This window comes from Microcaecilia unicolor, chromosome 6, assembly GCF_901765095.1.
Source record: "Microcaecilia unicolor chromosome 6, aMicUni1.1, whole genome shotgun sequence".
Taxonomy (NCBI): domain Eukaryota; kingdom Metazoa; phylum Chordata; class Amphibia; order Gymnophiona; family Siphonopidae; genus Microcaecilia; species Microcaecilia unicolor.
Genome location: NC_044036.1, coordinates 32390059 through 32405466, shown reverse-complemented (window position 1 = coordinate 32405466; position 15408 = coordinate 32390059). Strand labels below are relative to the sequence as shown.

Below are 15408 nucleotides of genomic sequence, written 5' to 3'. Positions count from 1 at the left end.
ACTAAGCAACAAGAGGGTAGTTTTTTGGTCGGACAATAGGGCAGTGGTAGACATAATAAATAGGCAAACTGCGCAATGTCCGCGGATCGTCGACTTGGTGCGCGAGCTAGTAATGCTGTGTATATTCAACAATATATTGTTGCGCGTGAAACATGTTCCCGGCGCAAGCAACCCACTTGCTGACACTCTTTCTCATTCAAAGTGGGAAGAGTTCCGGAAACTGGCACCACAAGCCACGGTGGAAGGAGAACCGATACACAGCTACCTATGGAGGTACAGAGCCCCAAGGCCTGGCAATTGCTGAAACAATCACTGGCGCCGCGAACTAGGACAACTTACACAGCTGGCTACCAGAGAGTCCGTTCCTTCCTGTATACTCAGGGATGGAAGGAAGGCCCAGTGCCAGACAACGCGATTGCGGACTACATCATACACGCGAAGCAGGAGGGAGGGTCCCATAGCTCTGTATCCAGGCATCTGACCGCATTCTCATTTTTCACAAAGATAGAGGGATGGGGAGACCCAAAAATATAGGTTTCTAGTCAGAAAATTACTAGAAGGTTGGCGGCGCTAGACCAGATTGGAGACTACCAATCATGCATGACTTGTTGCTGGAAATCTGGCGTGCGCTGGAGTCTGTGTGCACATCAGAATTCGAGACTCGGCTTTTCCGGGCAGCATTTACATTGGCCTTCTTTGGGGCGCTGAGGGTATGCGAATTGGTAGCTCCATCCAAGAAAAACTCAACAAGAGTTGGGCTTCAGCTCAATGGGGTTAAGTTGTCAGATAATACACTGCGGATCGTAATCCACAGATCTAAGATGGACCAACTTGGCAAGGGGCAGACAGTTACCCTGACTCAGGTAGACTCGTTACAGACGTGCCCCGTAGCAAATGTCAGAAAATACCTATCGCAGAGGCCTCATGGTAGCGAAGCTCTTCTAGTGCACCAGGATAGATCCCCTCTAACCCTATTCCAATTCTCCGCGGTATTACGCAAATGCTTGTTGAAGGCAAGACGCGACCCGAGGAGCTTTGGAACACATTCCTTTAGGATAGGAGCCGCCACATGCGCAGCAGCTCTAGGCTTTCCACCACCATCCATTAAGAAATTAGGTAGATGGAAGTCCGATTCTTACAGGGGATACATCAAGGTTAAGGCACACGGCAATCTGGCCCCCCCTCGAACTATGTAATTCCACATTATTCTATATTGCAGGGTCTCCAACGGTGTGGATCGTCGGCCACTCGTTCATTAAGTGGGCAGCACGCAGAGCTGCGGCAAGACCAGGTAGCTCCCATTTAGGCATGGCTACAAGAGGAGTGATGACCTGTTTAACAATGATCTACAGAATGTGATAGAGGAGGTAATTTTGGCACAACAGGCCGCAGCTGTTGGTGTGGGTGGCCCGGGGCAAGCTGAGCTACCCTGGCCTAGTGGCGGGGTACCCAAGCCTGATGGTGTAAGCTAGGCAGCTGGGGCAGCTGCGCTTACGGTTGAGCTCCCTTGCTGGGCGGTGGGGAGCTCTGTGTACGATTGGTCAGTCTTGCTTGACGGCGGACTGGGTTGGATAATGAGCCAGAGGCTGGATAGGCTTGGGTAAAGCTATGGTTAACCCATGGTTAAGATGTGTTGTATCTAAATAAAGCTGCGGCCGAGTTGTGCCATATTAAAATACCATGTGTTGTGTTATTATTGTATTATTTGTGTGCTATTGAGAACTTTTAGACCCAGGTGTCTCAGCTGCCTATGTTAACTTCTCAGCCCTCACACCTCTAATCAGGGCATTGAAATACAAATCTTAGTTTCTGGTGAACAAAAGAGTTTAGAAATAGTGTTCAGGGAGGGCAAAGCCTCAGGTATTCTGCAGGGGGGCCCAGGATAGACTTTTCTAACAAGTGATCTGAGGCACCTGAACCTGTTAATTAAGTGTTGATAAACAGACACTTCAGCCCAGGGATGGCTTCAGCTTTGAACTGCATGTGCCCAGTGTTTCATTAGAGAATCATAAGGAGAACTTACAAGAAAAACAGGCAGGGACACTCAGCCCCCTTGCACAGTCCTTGTAGTCTCATGGCAGCATGTGTTACAGACACACTCATTCCCCCTACACAGTCCCTGCTGTCTCATGGCAGCATGTGTTACAGACACACTCATTCCCCCTACACAGTCCTTCCAGTCTCATGGTAGGATGTGTTTACAGACACACTCAACCCTCTTGCACAGTCCCTGCTCACACATATTCAGGTAATTAGGTCATTTTTGTATGTCACACCTTCTTTTCTATCACTAAACAGAGCAGCTCCTTCCAGGCTTAGAAGTTTCTTTTCCTTTGAAACCCCTTCAGTTAGATGTTTCTAAGGTTTGTAAAAGAAAACCTTGATCCTGAATGGGATTGTGTCTCACCCCAGCCACCCCCCCCTTCCCAAGTTTTCTGCATAGAAGAGTTGTTAATGGGATGGGGGGGGGGGGGGGGTCCAGCCTTTATAAAGCTGAAAAAGAAGCCCAGAGAATATTAGTTGATCTTGGCAGGTTGTGCTGTTGCTTTGTTTGTATTTTTTTCCCCTATTTTATTTTCTTAGATTTGTCTTGAGATGTTTGTTCCTCTGACCATACCTGGGCCTCAGCTCTACCAGGGGAATAACGACCTGGGCTACCATGAGGAATATTATTGGGGGTCAGCTCAATCTGTGCCAGACCTCCCTATCCCCCAACAGGCTGAAGCTGGCCTCACCCCAAACCCAGAGGGCTTAGGAAGCCAGGACTCAGGTGAGTTGATGTCTGTGTTTACTGCCCTGTACCTAGGAAGAAGAGGGGACTGAGTGCCCTGTACTGGGATCAAACTTTCCTTTGGGGAGAGGGTGGTGTACAGGGCTAAGTTGTGGTTCTCCTTGTGTTCAGCTGTTTGTGTAACATGATTACTTGGCTTTGATCATTCTTATTTTATTATCTTTGGAGTGTGGGTGGGTGTTTTATCCTGAGGGAAGCTAATTTAATTTAAATGTAGCATATATGCCTAAGCAGTGGGCCCAAGGGAAGGGAAACTTGGGAATAAGACTAGCAGAAGTGCCAAATTGCTTCTGGAGCCTGATCCCCTGCAAAAAGGAAGCATGAGACCAGTTTTCCTCTGTTCCTGGTTGGTGTAAAGTTGGGCATTTATAGAAATCTTTTTCTTAGTGAATTTATAATTCATTGTGTCTCTGTCCCTTCTCCTGTTTCTTGTCATAGCTATGTAACTATGCAAAAACATGTTCTGTTTTAGTACTCTTTAATGTCCTGTGTACTTTTAGGAGAAATTGATCCTAAATCCTATCCTTATCTCCCTCCATCTTGCTTGGTCAGATATTACTGCTTATGAATTTGCAAGAAAGGGTCTAGGTTAGGAAAATAGGTCCTGGGATCTGATGTCAGTTCTGTCCCAAGATCTTACTAGTCCAGTGAGCAGAGATGCCAAGTTAGCCAGTTCAGGCTGGAGACTTTTTTATTTTTTTTTTACCAGTTCTGGCATTGAATTTGCAACCTAAAGCAGCATGGGATTTAAAGCATTTATTTCAATGAACGGGATCAGGCCCCATAATGCATCAGGATTGTCCCAAAATCTCTAGCCTGTAACTGAGTTAGGGGTGGGAGAATTTTCAGTCTGATCAAATTAGGGTTACCATACGTCCGGATTTACCCGGACGTGTCCTCTTTTTGAGGACATGTCCGGGCGTCCGGACAGATTTTGGCCAGCCTGCCCGTTTGTCCAGATTTCTTTCTGGACAAATGGGCAGGCTGACGTGCGGGCGGCGGACCTCCCCTCCCCTTACTCACGATCTTCCCGGGTGGTCTAGTGACTTCGGCGCAGGAAAGAGCCCCCTCTTTTCTGCCCGGCGCGCTGCTCTGCATCCGGTATGCTGCCTGTGACGGTCTCGACGAGATTCAAAATGGCTGCCGAGAATTGAAGTCTTGCGAGACCACTTCAATTCTCGGCGGCCATTTTGAATCTCGCCGAGACCGTCACAGGCAGCATACAGGATGCAGAGCAGCGCCGGGCAGGAAAGAGGGGGCTCTTTCCTGCGCCGAAGTCACTAGACCACCAGGGAAGATTGTAAGGGGAGAGGTGGTGACAGGGCCGGGAGGAGGGGAGGTGACCAGGGGGAGAGGAAAATGCGACAGGGGGCGGGGCGAGGTGTGACAAAGGGGCGGGGCGAGGGTTGGAAGGGGCAGGGTGAGGGTGTGGAATGGGGTGGCCATGGGCGGGGCAAGTGTCCTCTTTTTTTAAGGACGGGAAATGGTAACCCTAGATCAAATATAAACCTTAACGTGTTCTTGCTGTGCAACTTTTCTGACTGGCTAAAACTGAAATGTGTGACCTTTTCACAATATTTGGCTATTTTTATTTTACATGACTTACGTTTAACCCGGACTTTTTATAATGTTTTTGGTAATTGGTTTCTCTCTGAGCAGCATGGCAGGCCTCTGCCTCTCCTGAATCCAACATCCTCCTTGCCCCAGCCAAGATGAAAGCGGAGCCCTCCTCCCTGAGCCCTGGGGAGGGGGAGAGGAAGGCAGGCAGAAGGCCGAAATCCCGCACGGTGTTCACTCAAGAGCAGCTTTGGGCCCTAAATCAGCATTTCCAGAGACAGCCCTACCTGACACCCCTTCAGATCCAACAGGTGGCCATGGCCCTGGGGCTCACAGCCAAACAGGTACTGGGGACTATGGGCTTTGCAGCACATACCAACCTTCATCCCCCCTTCCCCTAGTCTTCACCCAAAACAGATCCTTAAATTTCCCACCTCAAAACATCTGCTTCACATGTAGAAACCAGTGTGTATCTATTACTGGTGTGTTATGACTGTCACCACCTGAACCTTGTCGAGTTACGCCAAAGGGGGGGGGGGGTAATTAGATTGTCCTAATTAGATTGTAAGCTCTGTTGAGCAGGGACTGTATCTTCATGTTCAAGTGTACAGCGCTGGGTACGTCTAGTAGCGCTATAGAAATGATAAATAGTAGTAGTACTCTTTGGGATTCTGGAATCTTGCTACTCTTTGTTCCTTATCCCTTATTTGTAAGCTCTATGGAGTAGGGACTGTCTCTTCATGTTCAAGTGTACAGCACTGCGTACATCTAGTAGCGCTAGAGAAATAAGTAGTAGGGGTAGGTAAAGTGACTCCTTCAAAACTGCAAATGTACAGCATGATAGAGCTGGGGATTAGAACTCTGTTAAACGGACCTGTCGGCTTCTTTGCCTCCTTTCACTTTGATTCTTGATATGTTGTCTTTCTGTTGTACCACATATTACAAACTTAGATAATCTAACGGGTACAGTCAGTATCTTCCTGTCCCTGGTGGGCTCACAATCTGTTCCATAACTCCCTTCTCTAGGTGAAGACCTGGTTTCAGAACAGAAGAATGAAGTTAAAGCGGATTCACAAAGATGATGTCTGGCTGGACCAGGCTTCCTGGAAAGCACAGGTAAGGGACACCAGGTATCACTGGATCCTGTGAATGACTAGGATATTGTATGATATTATCTCAGAGCTCTGTGCTTACCCTTGAAATGTTTTGATGTGGAAATAGCCTGACTTGATGGTTTCTGGGAGGTCAAGAATGGCTGTAAATCTGAGATATAAAATTGCAAGATCTAGTTCTGACTTCCCCTCCAGCCTTTCAGTACTGGTTATCTGTGTGAATTGGACAGCGAGAACACCCTTTGCTTGTAAGTTTAACTGTGAGAGCTGGTCCATCGTTCAAGTCTACAGGGTGAGGGCTATGGTGAGAGCTGTGGGACTAAGTTGGGTCTGCAGGTGTCGCAGCTCTTAGTGACTCCATACTGAAGGTTACACAGTGTGAGATGGTGGCAGAGTTGGGATTGGGAGTTTGGGGGGGTGGGGGTCATATGTGTAATACCCTAGTGCAGGTTACACTGATAGAGGCAGAGGTGTAATAAGTGTCTGAGTGGAGATGCGGCCTATCCATTCTTGCTTCTTAACTTTTGAATTTGCTCTCCTTCTTTCCTAGGTGCCAAACTATGGGAACCCATTGATGCCTCCCTCACAAGGATACCCTGTCCATGCCAGCTGTGCCCAGAGGGGGGAAATATTCACTCCGTCTACCAACTACAACTGCCTCCCTCAAGTGAACTATAACCCATTCCCCTCCTTCAACCCTGGTCCTGCCTGCCAGCACTCTCTGTACTTCACCCCCTACAGTCCAATGCCAGAGTACAACCCCCAGCTGAGCCAAGAGGAGTCGGCTTTTCTCTCCTCCTGTCCACCGCTACACTTTTCTAGCACTGGCAATGCCCCCTTGGGCTCTCTCCAGCATCCACTCTGGGAGAAAGATGACATGAACTATACCATGTGTTAAGACTTGAAATTACCGCCATTATGTATGCTACGACATGTACTGATGGGTGAATTAATATCTGAGGTGAAGGGGCTGGGAACTGGGCTTTGTGTATTCATGAGCCAGGATTTCAACATCTTGTATCATAACCATACGTCTAGGTGGTACATATAGGCTCTGTGATATATGGTCATTTTGTGCAGTGTGGGCATGTAAGGTCACTAGTCTCTTCCCCCCCTCCCTTTCTGTAGGGGTTGGCAGTGGGAGGTCACAGCCTTCATGTAATAAGGCAAGCTAAAGTAGCAGGGGGCAGGTCAACCCTCTGGCTGCTCACTGCATTTGGCAGAGCTTTCCTGTGGGAATGTTCTAGCTGTGACAACCCCCCTCCCCCCCCCCCCCCCCCCCCCGCTCTTCCATTTATCTGGACTTTATCAAGTCTACCTTTGCCAGGTGAAATACAAGGTGTGGGGTGAAGGGAGACACCAAGGACTTGATATCCTTCTTGCTTCGTGTGAGGGGGGTGGTGACCCTGCAGGCCCACACTTCTTTTTAACACACCTGTTTTCTGAACAGCTGGGCTAATGGTTTGTCTTGCCTTTGTTCTTTCAGCCTAGATATGTTTTTACAGTTCCTTTTATTAAGGGTCTTTGTGTATGTGTGTAATATATAAAGATTTTTAATACTTAACATTGCTTTCTTCCTGTGTCTATTAAAGCCCTGCAGAACTCTTCCTCGGGCCCCAGGAACAGGGGTCATTAGTGTATGTGCCAGCCACAGCTGAGAGAGAGGTAACAGGCCCAGGGCCTTACCATGCTGTCATAACCTCCCACCCTTGCAGACCTCTGGTCCAGGACTGCATTCCCTGCCATGGAGGTGTAGGCTCCTGGACTACTGGCAGTGATGGGTGTGTGAGATCATTGTAGCTTTAGTTGAGAGCTGTCCCCAGGTCTTGGTGCTGCCTTAATGTGTTTTCTAGAACATGTGTCTCTGCTGGGGATGTTGGCTACTGCTGAAGACACAGTTGATGGGGTCTCTGACATTTTTATCTGTCTGTATGTTCAAAGTTTGGCCTGCATATCCGAATTCTGTAGACTTGATCTACAATCACGTGAACATATATGGGTTACACACTCCCTTTCTAAAGTTTCTCCACAAAATGATCATTTTTTTAAATTACTTTCTCTTACTCAGCTTTCACATTATAATCTTTTTCTTTCCTCACACCCCAGATCCAAATTGTCCTTTCTCGTACGGATCAGAGGCAGTTAGTTGTTTTTTGTATTATCTGCAAAGTTCCAAGGCTGTTGTGTTTAGTCTCATTATGGGTTTTACAGTCCTGCCTGTCTGTCAAGGTTTTCGGAGTGGTAGTGATGCAACAATCTGTTACTCCTTTTCCTGATTCCCGTTGCATATTACCCTCCCCAGCCTGATCCTGAGACTCCTGGTCTGTCCAGACCATTCAGAATATTTTCTTGCTCACTGGCCCTCTTGAGAAATCTCCTCCTCTTCCCCTCATGGGTCTCTCTCTAAGATCTCTGGCTTGTGTAGAGGTTAGTGAGGCATAGCCAGGATTCTGTGACCTCCACAGGTACCTCATATTTTCCTCGTTTAAACTCTTCTTCTAAATCTTCACTATGCCTTACCTTGTATGTACTCACCTATGCCCCAATCTCCCTGGGAAGATACTGTTCCACATCTGTCTGTTACCACTCTCCTTGTCTGTGTGGCATAAACTTGAACCATTATACAATTCTCCTCAGTCGGAAATATCATCTGCCCAGTGGATAAAAGATGTTTTCTATGTACTGTCTTTAGTGAACTTTTTCCCCACTCTGATCTGATTCTGTAAACAAATAGGTTATTCAGTTTTTCTCTTACAATATAAGGGGTGGACAGCCATCTGTTAGCAAATCATTCTGATTCACTCTGATCACATCCAGGTCCAGTTTTGGTGGGGCCCTGGGCAGAAATTAAGGAGGGGGTTCCTGATGCCTTTTGGTGGAATTTTATATATTTTTTATTTTTGTTACATTTGTACCCTGCGCTTTCCCACTCATGGCAGGCTCAATGCGGCTTACATAGGGCAATGGAGGGTTAAGTGACTTGCCCCAAGTCACAAGGAGTTGCCTGTGCCTGAAGTGGCCACAAGTGTGCACCATTACCCTAGCCGTAAGGGCTGAAGGGGGGCACCTACATGTGGGTATAGTGGGTTTTGGGGGGTTTGGGAGGGCTCAACATTACCCACCACAAGTGGAACAGGTAGGGGGGGGATGGGTCTGGCTCTGCCTTTCTGCAGTCCACTGCAACCAACAACAACTGTTCCAGGGACCTGCATACTGCTGTCAGGGTGCTGGGTATGACATTTGAGGCCGGCATACAGGCTGGCAAAAAAGGTTTGTATTTTAATAATTTTAGTGTGGGAGGGGGTTGGCGACCACTGGGGGAGTAAGGGGATGACCGGTGGTCATCTGGTCAGTTGTGGCACCTTTTTGAGGCTTAGTCGTGAAAATAAAAGGACCAAGTAAACCCGGCGAAATACTGCTTATCGCCGGGTTTTATTTTTCCATTATCCGCGAAAGCCGGCCATCTGATAGCCACGCCCAAGGCTGCCCATATCCCGCCTTCGCTTCGCCGCCAACACGCCCCTTTGAACTTTCACTGGCGAGGTGAAGGGAAAGCGGCGAAGCTATCACAAATGTAGCTTTCGATTATACGCTTTTCGCCGCTTTTGCAAAATCGCCGGCCATATCCCGATTTGTGTCGGGAAATAGCCGGCGATTACTTTCGATTATAAGCTGGTTAGTCACCTAGGTCTGACTTAAGAAAATGTGTACAAATAAAATCATAAACAAAATATTTTATTTCCACCCTCACTACCTGAGCAGCTACACTTAAAAACCTACAGTTATAAAGTTCCTACCTTTAAAAGACTTAACATATGTGTGCAGTGAAAGATGGTGTAAAGTTGGAGCAATGAAGTTGGGCAATTGCAGGCTTCCACTGTTCGGTGTCTTTGCTCGACAATACCAGAGTTGGCCTAACTTTGGATGTTTCAGTTTAAGGCACCTGGAATCTTTTCTGATAGTCCTTTTATGTTGTACCCATGCTCTAGTCTTGTCCTTTAGAAAAAAAAAAATCCCTACCCACGTTGTCCTCCTTTTTCTTTTTTTATTAAAAGGAAATATTTAAAGCTTTTTTCCCTATTGTTTTCATTCTCTTTTTTTCTTTTCTTGTTCTTCTTTCTGTCTAGTCTTGCTCCATTTTTTTCTCCTTGTCTGTCACTGATTTCCTTGGCCCCTTCTTCTTTTCCTTACCCTCCAAAAATTCTTCTACCAAATTCAAGGTCTCCCCACCCTGTCCTTGTTCTCTCTTTATTAGCCTGACCTAGGCAAGGGTTTTTCTCTAGTCTTCATCCAGTGGATCTCCAGCCCCCTAACCCCCCCCCCCCCCCACACACACACACACCCAAATCGACATACCTCCTATGCCTCCTTATTTTAGAGATGCCATTTAATTGAAAGAGGTCTACCTCCTATTTATTTATACCACTGAAATATTTAAATCTCTTTATATTTCTCATCTCCCTCCTTTCCTCCAAAGTATACATATTGAGATATTTAAGTCTGTCCCTATACGCTTTATCATGAAGACTACTGACCCTTTTGGTAGCTCCCCTCTGGACTTACTTCATCCTGTTTATATTTTTTTAAAGGTGTGGTTACTTCTGAGGTCTGAAAACAATTAATAATCGCCTCCTTTTCCTGGTGGGTATTTCTCTCCCTCTACACCCAAAAATCCTTCTGGCTTTCGCCATCATTATTGGCTACCTTAAGCTCATTAGCTACAATCCTACAGAAGTAAAGCAAAATTCCAAATTCTCCATCACACAGGCTGAAATTTACCCAACTAACATTCACCCTTGAATGCTCCAGAACTTTCTATTCCCAAGCATTCATATAAGAGCTACAGACTATGGGCCATAGAGGAAGATGTCCAGAGGTCTGCAGTGTCATAAGAGGCAACGGTGCAGAATGGATGAGTTTCTACTGCTAACCACTGTCGTACTAGATACTATCAGCCTTGGGTATTAGAGCATATTTTTGTTAACTTTGTTGTTTATTACTGTCTATTTCTACTTATCTTATATGGGTTGGGCTTGAACTATAAGATTTATTAAATTAATATTACTTACTGTAAATATTGATCAATGCTGCTTTGGTGGGTTATAAGTTTGTAAATAAAATCACAGATGCGCTGGGGCAGGAATGTATTTTAGTGAACTTGATCAGGCAGCCCTAGATATTCTGTCAGTGCTTGAAGGCTAGTGTTAATTGTGGCTTTGATTATCAAACTGCTCTCGCAGCCTAGCCTTTCCCAACCACATCCTTATCTAACCTGGTACGACCACATAGAGTGGTTTATGGTTAATCATTTACAATCATTTTTCACTGCAGTCTTTGCCGTGCTCGTGGTGGGACAGTTTGAAGGAAACTGATGATTCATGAAAACATGAGCTCAGTGACCGAATTCCTGCTTGTGGGATTCTCAGACCTGTCTCTGCCACTGCAGCATCTCCTCTTCACCCTGTTCTTAGTTATCTACATTATTACCCTGCTAGGGAATGCCATCATTATTGTGACAGTAACACTGGACACCCACCTCCACATCCCTATGTACTTTTTCCTGTGGAACCTCTCAATTCTGGAAGTATGTTACATAGTAACATAGTAGATGACGGCAGAAAAATACCTGCACGGTCCACCCAGTCTGCCCAACAAGATAAACTCACGTGTCATTTTTTGTGTATACCTTACCTTGATTTGTACCTGTCTTTTTCAGGGCACAGACCGTATAAGTCTGCCCAGCACTATCCCCACCTCCCATTACATTTCTGTGACCATCCCCAAGGTTCTGGGAGACCTCCTCTCCCAAAAAAGAAGTATTACTTTTATAGGCTGTGGTGGACAGATGTACTTTTTTATTTTATTTGCAACCTCTGAATGCTTTCTTCTGGCAGTGATAGCGTATGATCGCCATGTGGCCATTTGTAATCCCTTACGCTATTCCACGATCATGAGCAGCAGCATTTGTATCCAGCTGGTGGCTAGTTCCTGGGTTGCTTCAGTTCTGCTTTCCATGGGGCAAACTGGGTTCATATTTAGCCAACCATATTGTGGACCCAATACAATCAACCATTACTTTTGTGATATTCCCCCAGTTAAAAACCTGGCTTGCCAGGACACCGCTAATAATGAAATCGCAATCTTTGTGTATAATGTGGCAGTCATTATCATCCCTTTCCTACTCATCCTGGTTTCCTACGTATGTGTCCTCAAGGCCAACCTGAGGATCCGCTCAGTTGAGGGGAGGCGCAAAGCTTTCTCCACCTGTGCCTCCCACCTTCTTTCTGTCTCCTTGTTTTACAGCACTGGAACCATCACCTATCTGCGACCTAAGTCTAGCTACTCTCTCAACAATGACCGACTGCTCTCCTCCTTCTACACAATTATGACTCCCATGTTTAACCCACTGATCTATAGTCTCAGGAATAAAGAAGTGAAAGGAGCACTCAGGAGGATTTTATCTTTGCGGAGAGTATAGTTACATTGCCACATACCCAATGGTGGCTTGTTATGTGTTGGATGGACAGATCTTAAAAGAGGATCTTCTTTGTAACAGCATAGGAACCTTCTCAACATGTAGTATATGTACTTTTGAATATCTGTTGGTTCATGTCCAAGGTATGACTTCCAATATGATATTGGGATAGTAATCCTATAAACGGGCATCTATTTTTAGGCACTGGGAAGAACATAAATAACCAGAATTTTGGCATATAAGAACATCAAGGATATTCGATAAAATGTTGCCTAAATAAAATGTCTTCTATTTGAAGGTGGGTGTATGTGAGCAGAGTCTGAATGGTATGTATATCTAGGTGTGAACATTTACATAGGAACATAGGCATCAGCAAATAGGTACGTTTTTAAATCAACTTTAAAATTCGATAGAGAAGTTTGTAATCTTAATGAACTGGAAAGAGCATTCCACAGTCGGGGGCCTTCTACAGGGAAAATAGATTCCCTATGCGTTCTTGAACTAATAAATGGTAACTGAGAGCAATGAGTTGAGTCTGTTGTGCTGATCTAATGTTCTATTTGGACAATAAGGGATGAGGAGACGGGAGAGGTACAACGGTTCATAGGAGATTGGGTTTTGAAGACACGTAGGAGATTTTATAAGTAATACGGTGAGTCAGGGGTAAGCAGTGTGCATCTTTAAGATAGGATGTGATATGACCGTATTTCCTAACCTTCACTATCCATCTAATTGCAGTGTTTTGGAATATGTGAAGACGATGGAATTCCTTGGCTCTGAGTCTCTGATATAAATAAATACAATAATCTAGTTATGTAATGACTGAGGAATGAACCAAAATATTGCGTGCTGGGGGCAGAATTAGAGATTGTATTAAATGGAGTTTATAAAAACAGCACTAAACTACCCGAAAGACTTGCAGATGAAAAGAGAGCTCAGAGTCAAGTAGTACCCCGAGAATACGGACGGCATCTACTTGAGGTACCGGAATTCCACAGAAAAGAATGATTATAGGTAAAGGTGCGTTTACTGTTCTGCAAAAAAGTACAACTTTAGATTTCTGAGGATTTAAAACAAGATTATAATCACAGAACCAAACCTTAACTGCAATGAGCTTGTGGTTTAAGATGGAAAGTTCAGTAGAAGTACAGGTATCTAACGTGTTAAGTATTTGAATAGCATCTGTGCAGACATATATCATCAGTTCAAGAGTTTGAGCTAAAGTTAAAAGAGGGTCTAGAAAAACGATGGTGAGAGAATGGATCCTTGAGGAGCACCTACACTAGGCTTGAAAGGTTAAGTTACGGAATCATTAAAAGCCACTGTATACGTCTAGTCTGTAAGGTAAGAAATAAACCAATCCAAAACAGTTTCAGAGATACCAGTAGAACTAAGGTCAACCAGATCAAAAGCAGTAGAAGGATCCAGTGAAGGAAGGAGAACTGATTTACGTTGATCATGTACACGGTAAATACAAAATAAAAAAGTTTCAGTGTTATGGTGCTGCCTAAATGCAGTTTGATGTGGATGAAGAACTGAAGTTTTAGAAATGAAATCAAGAGTTGGGAATGCACTACCGCTTCCACTATTTTTGATGTGAAGGAAGGAGTTGTTAAGATCATTGGCCTCACCAGAAGCATCCTTGATCTTTGGGCAAATTGTAGCTTGTTTCCAGAAATCTGGGACTAACCCTAAAGATAAGCTTTGAATGGTCATATTAGGGATAAAATGAAGCAAAGATTCTAGTGAACACTTAAGCAAGCCAGATGGAATTGGGTCAGTAAGGGCCGTTGTCATTCACATAGTGGTAACTAGTGGCCTAGTTCAGCGTTGAATGGCATATTAAAACCGCTGAAACAGGGGCTTAGCCAGATGACAGATTTTGGGTGGGCCAGGGCAAGAATCGGGTGGGCACCAAGTGTTCTCCCCTCCCCTCCCCCCCCCCCCCCCCCCCCCCCCGTCCACTGCCAAAGAAATATCTCAGCTGGCAGGAAAATGCTTCTTTCCACCTTGGCAGTCTGCAGCAGGCATGTCCTGAAAGCTGAGCATGGGCCAGTTTCGTGGGGAGTAGCGTTTTCGTTACCATCAGGGGGAAAGTCTTCAGCTGGCGGAGCTTGGGATCCCCACCAGCTACTGCTAAATGTGTGCTACTGTTGGGTGGGCCTGAGCCCTAAGTGGGCGGGCCCCTGCCCACCCAGGCCCACCTGTGGCTACGCCACTGCACTGAAACTACTGTAAGGCACAACTGCATCTTCTGAAAAGGGAAAGGGAAAAGATGGTTCTAGAAGAGAGACAGAAGGATAACTATCCTGCAAACTATGGACCTTGCTCAAAAATGGTTTGGTAAAGGAATTTGCATCTGATTCGACACTATGGGCCCTGTTTACTAAAGTGTGTTTGCGTTTTTAGTGCATGCTAAAAATTAGCACACACTAAATGCTAGAGACACCCATATATAAAGGTCTTATAAAGAATTGAAGTATTTGGCGCTTTTTGAATCATGTTGCACCAAATGCAATGAAGCCTATAGGAACTGAATGGGCTTCATCGCATTTGACACGCTGCTAATTGCTAGAGCAGCTTTGTAAAAGGTTCCCTATGACTTTAAGAAATAAATAATTCTAGGCAGGCAAACAGCATGGAGGTTCATGCATGTTTTGGAGGATTTCAATAAATATTAAAGTTTTAAATGAAAACCCCTCCTCTGTCCTTCCACAGGGGAGGAAAAGATATTAGTCACGTTTTAAAAGTCAATTACTTCCACAGTCCTATCTATAGAGGGATTCCTTGGTTTTGCCCACAAGCCTGCCCTATCTGTATGGAAGTCCATTTCAGTTAATGTTTTTTAAAGGTCTATTCTACCTGTTTGCATGTTTTCAAACCTAGCATTTGGAATTACCAGTAGTGGATGTAGCATGGACAAAGGTGGATAATCTATCTGTTCCACTTTTCGGCTTGTGTTTGAATCCAGAGCAGCATAAATACCTGTTCCTTAACTGCATATTTAAAAAAACCCATAAACAAACAAACAAACAAACAAAAACAGTCCTCTGCACACTCCAAAGAGTACCAGACACAGCAAAGGCAACGTACTCACCAGACAGGGCTGCATATGACAGAACTGATCTTAGGTGCTTGAGTTTTAAAACCAGCGAAACCACCCTGCAGAAACTCTAGAGCTTAAGGGAATCCCAAAATCTCAGAGGAAAGCCTCCCCACCCCTATTACTGCCTAGGAAGTCAGGAGATCTAACTAAGGGAAATCCTCTGGAGTGGGACTTGTGTAGGTCTTGCCGGGACTTTCTGGCAACTTCAGCACTGAAAATCTTCTGTGCGTCTTTTTCACTTTCTTAGCTCCAGATTCAAACTGTCCACTTTATCTCAACGTTTATAATGTTATAGACCCACCTTACCAATGGATGAAAAGTCAGTCTGAGCATACATTATACTAAAAGTAACCCACTTGGAGAGAAT

General features: G+C 45.2%; 1 protein-coding gene across 2 annotated transcripts; it reads left to right on the top strand.

Moving 5' to 3' along the window:
- Nucleotides 1-2659: 2659 nt before the first annotated feature.
- On the top strand, nucleotides 2660-11938 carry LOC115472501 (olfactory receptor 10A7-like). Of its 2 annotated transcripts, XM_030206792.1 has the most exons (3): nucleotides 2660-2682; nucleotides 10852-11053; nucleotides 11225-11938. In XM_030206792.1, exons 1-3 carry the CDS (start codon nucleotides 2660-2662, stop codon nucleotides 11936-11938), a joined length of 939 nt encoding a protein of 312 aa, XP_030062652.1. The 2 variants fall into 2 exon arrangements, with proteins under 2 accessions (XP_030062652.1, XP_030062651.1); XM_030206791.1 differs by lacking the exon at nucleotides 2660-2682 and having other exon boundaries at nucleotides 10832-11053.
- The last annotated feature ends 3470 nt before the right edge of the window (nucleotides 11939-15408 follow it).

Bases quoted from the DNA above. Each gene is read 5' to 3' on its own strand.
- LOC115472501 (XM_030206792.1), top strand. From the start codon at position 2,660: ATGAGGAATATTATTGGGGGTCA. The intron at 2,683-10,851 runs GCTCAATCTGTG...TGAAAACATGAG, and splicing joins AGGAATATTATTGGGGGTCA to CTCAGTGACCGAATTCCTGC. The intron at 11,054-11,224 runs ATAGTAACATAG...ACCTCCCATTAC, and splicing joins CAATTCTGGAAGTATGTTAC to ATTTCTGTGACCATCCCCAA.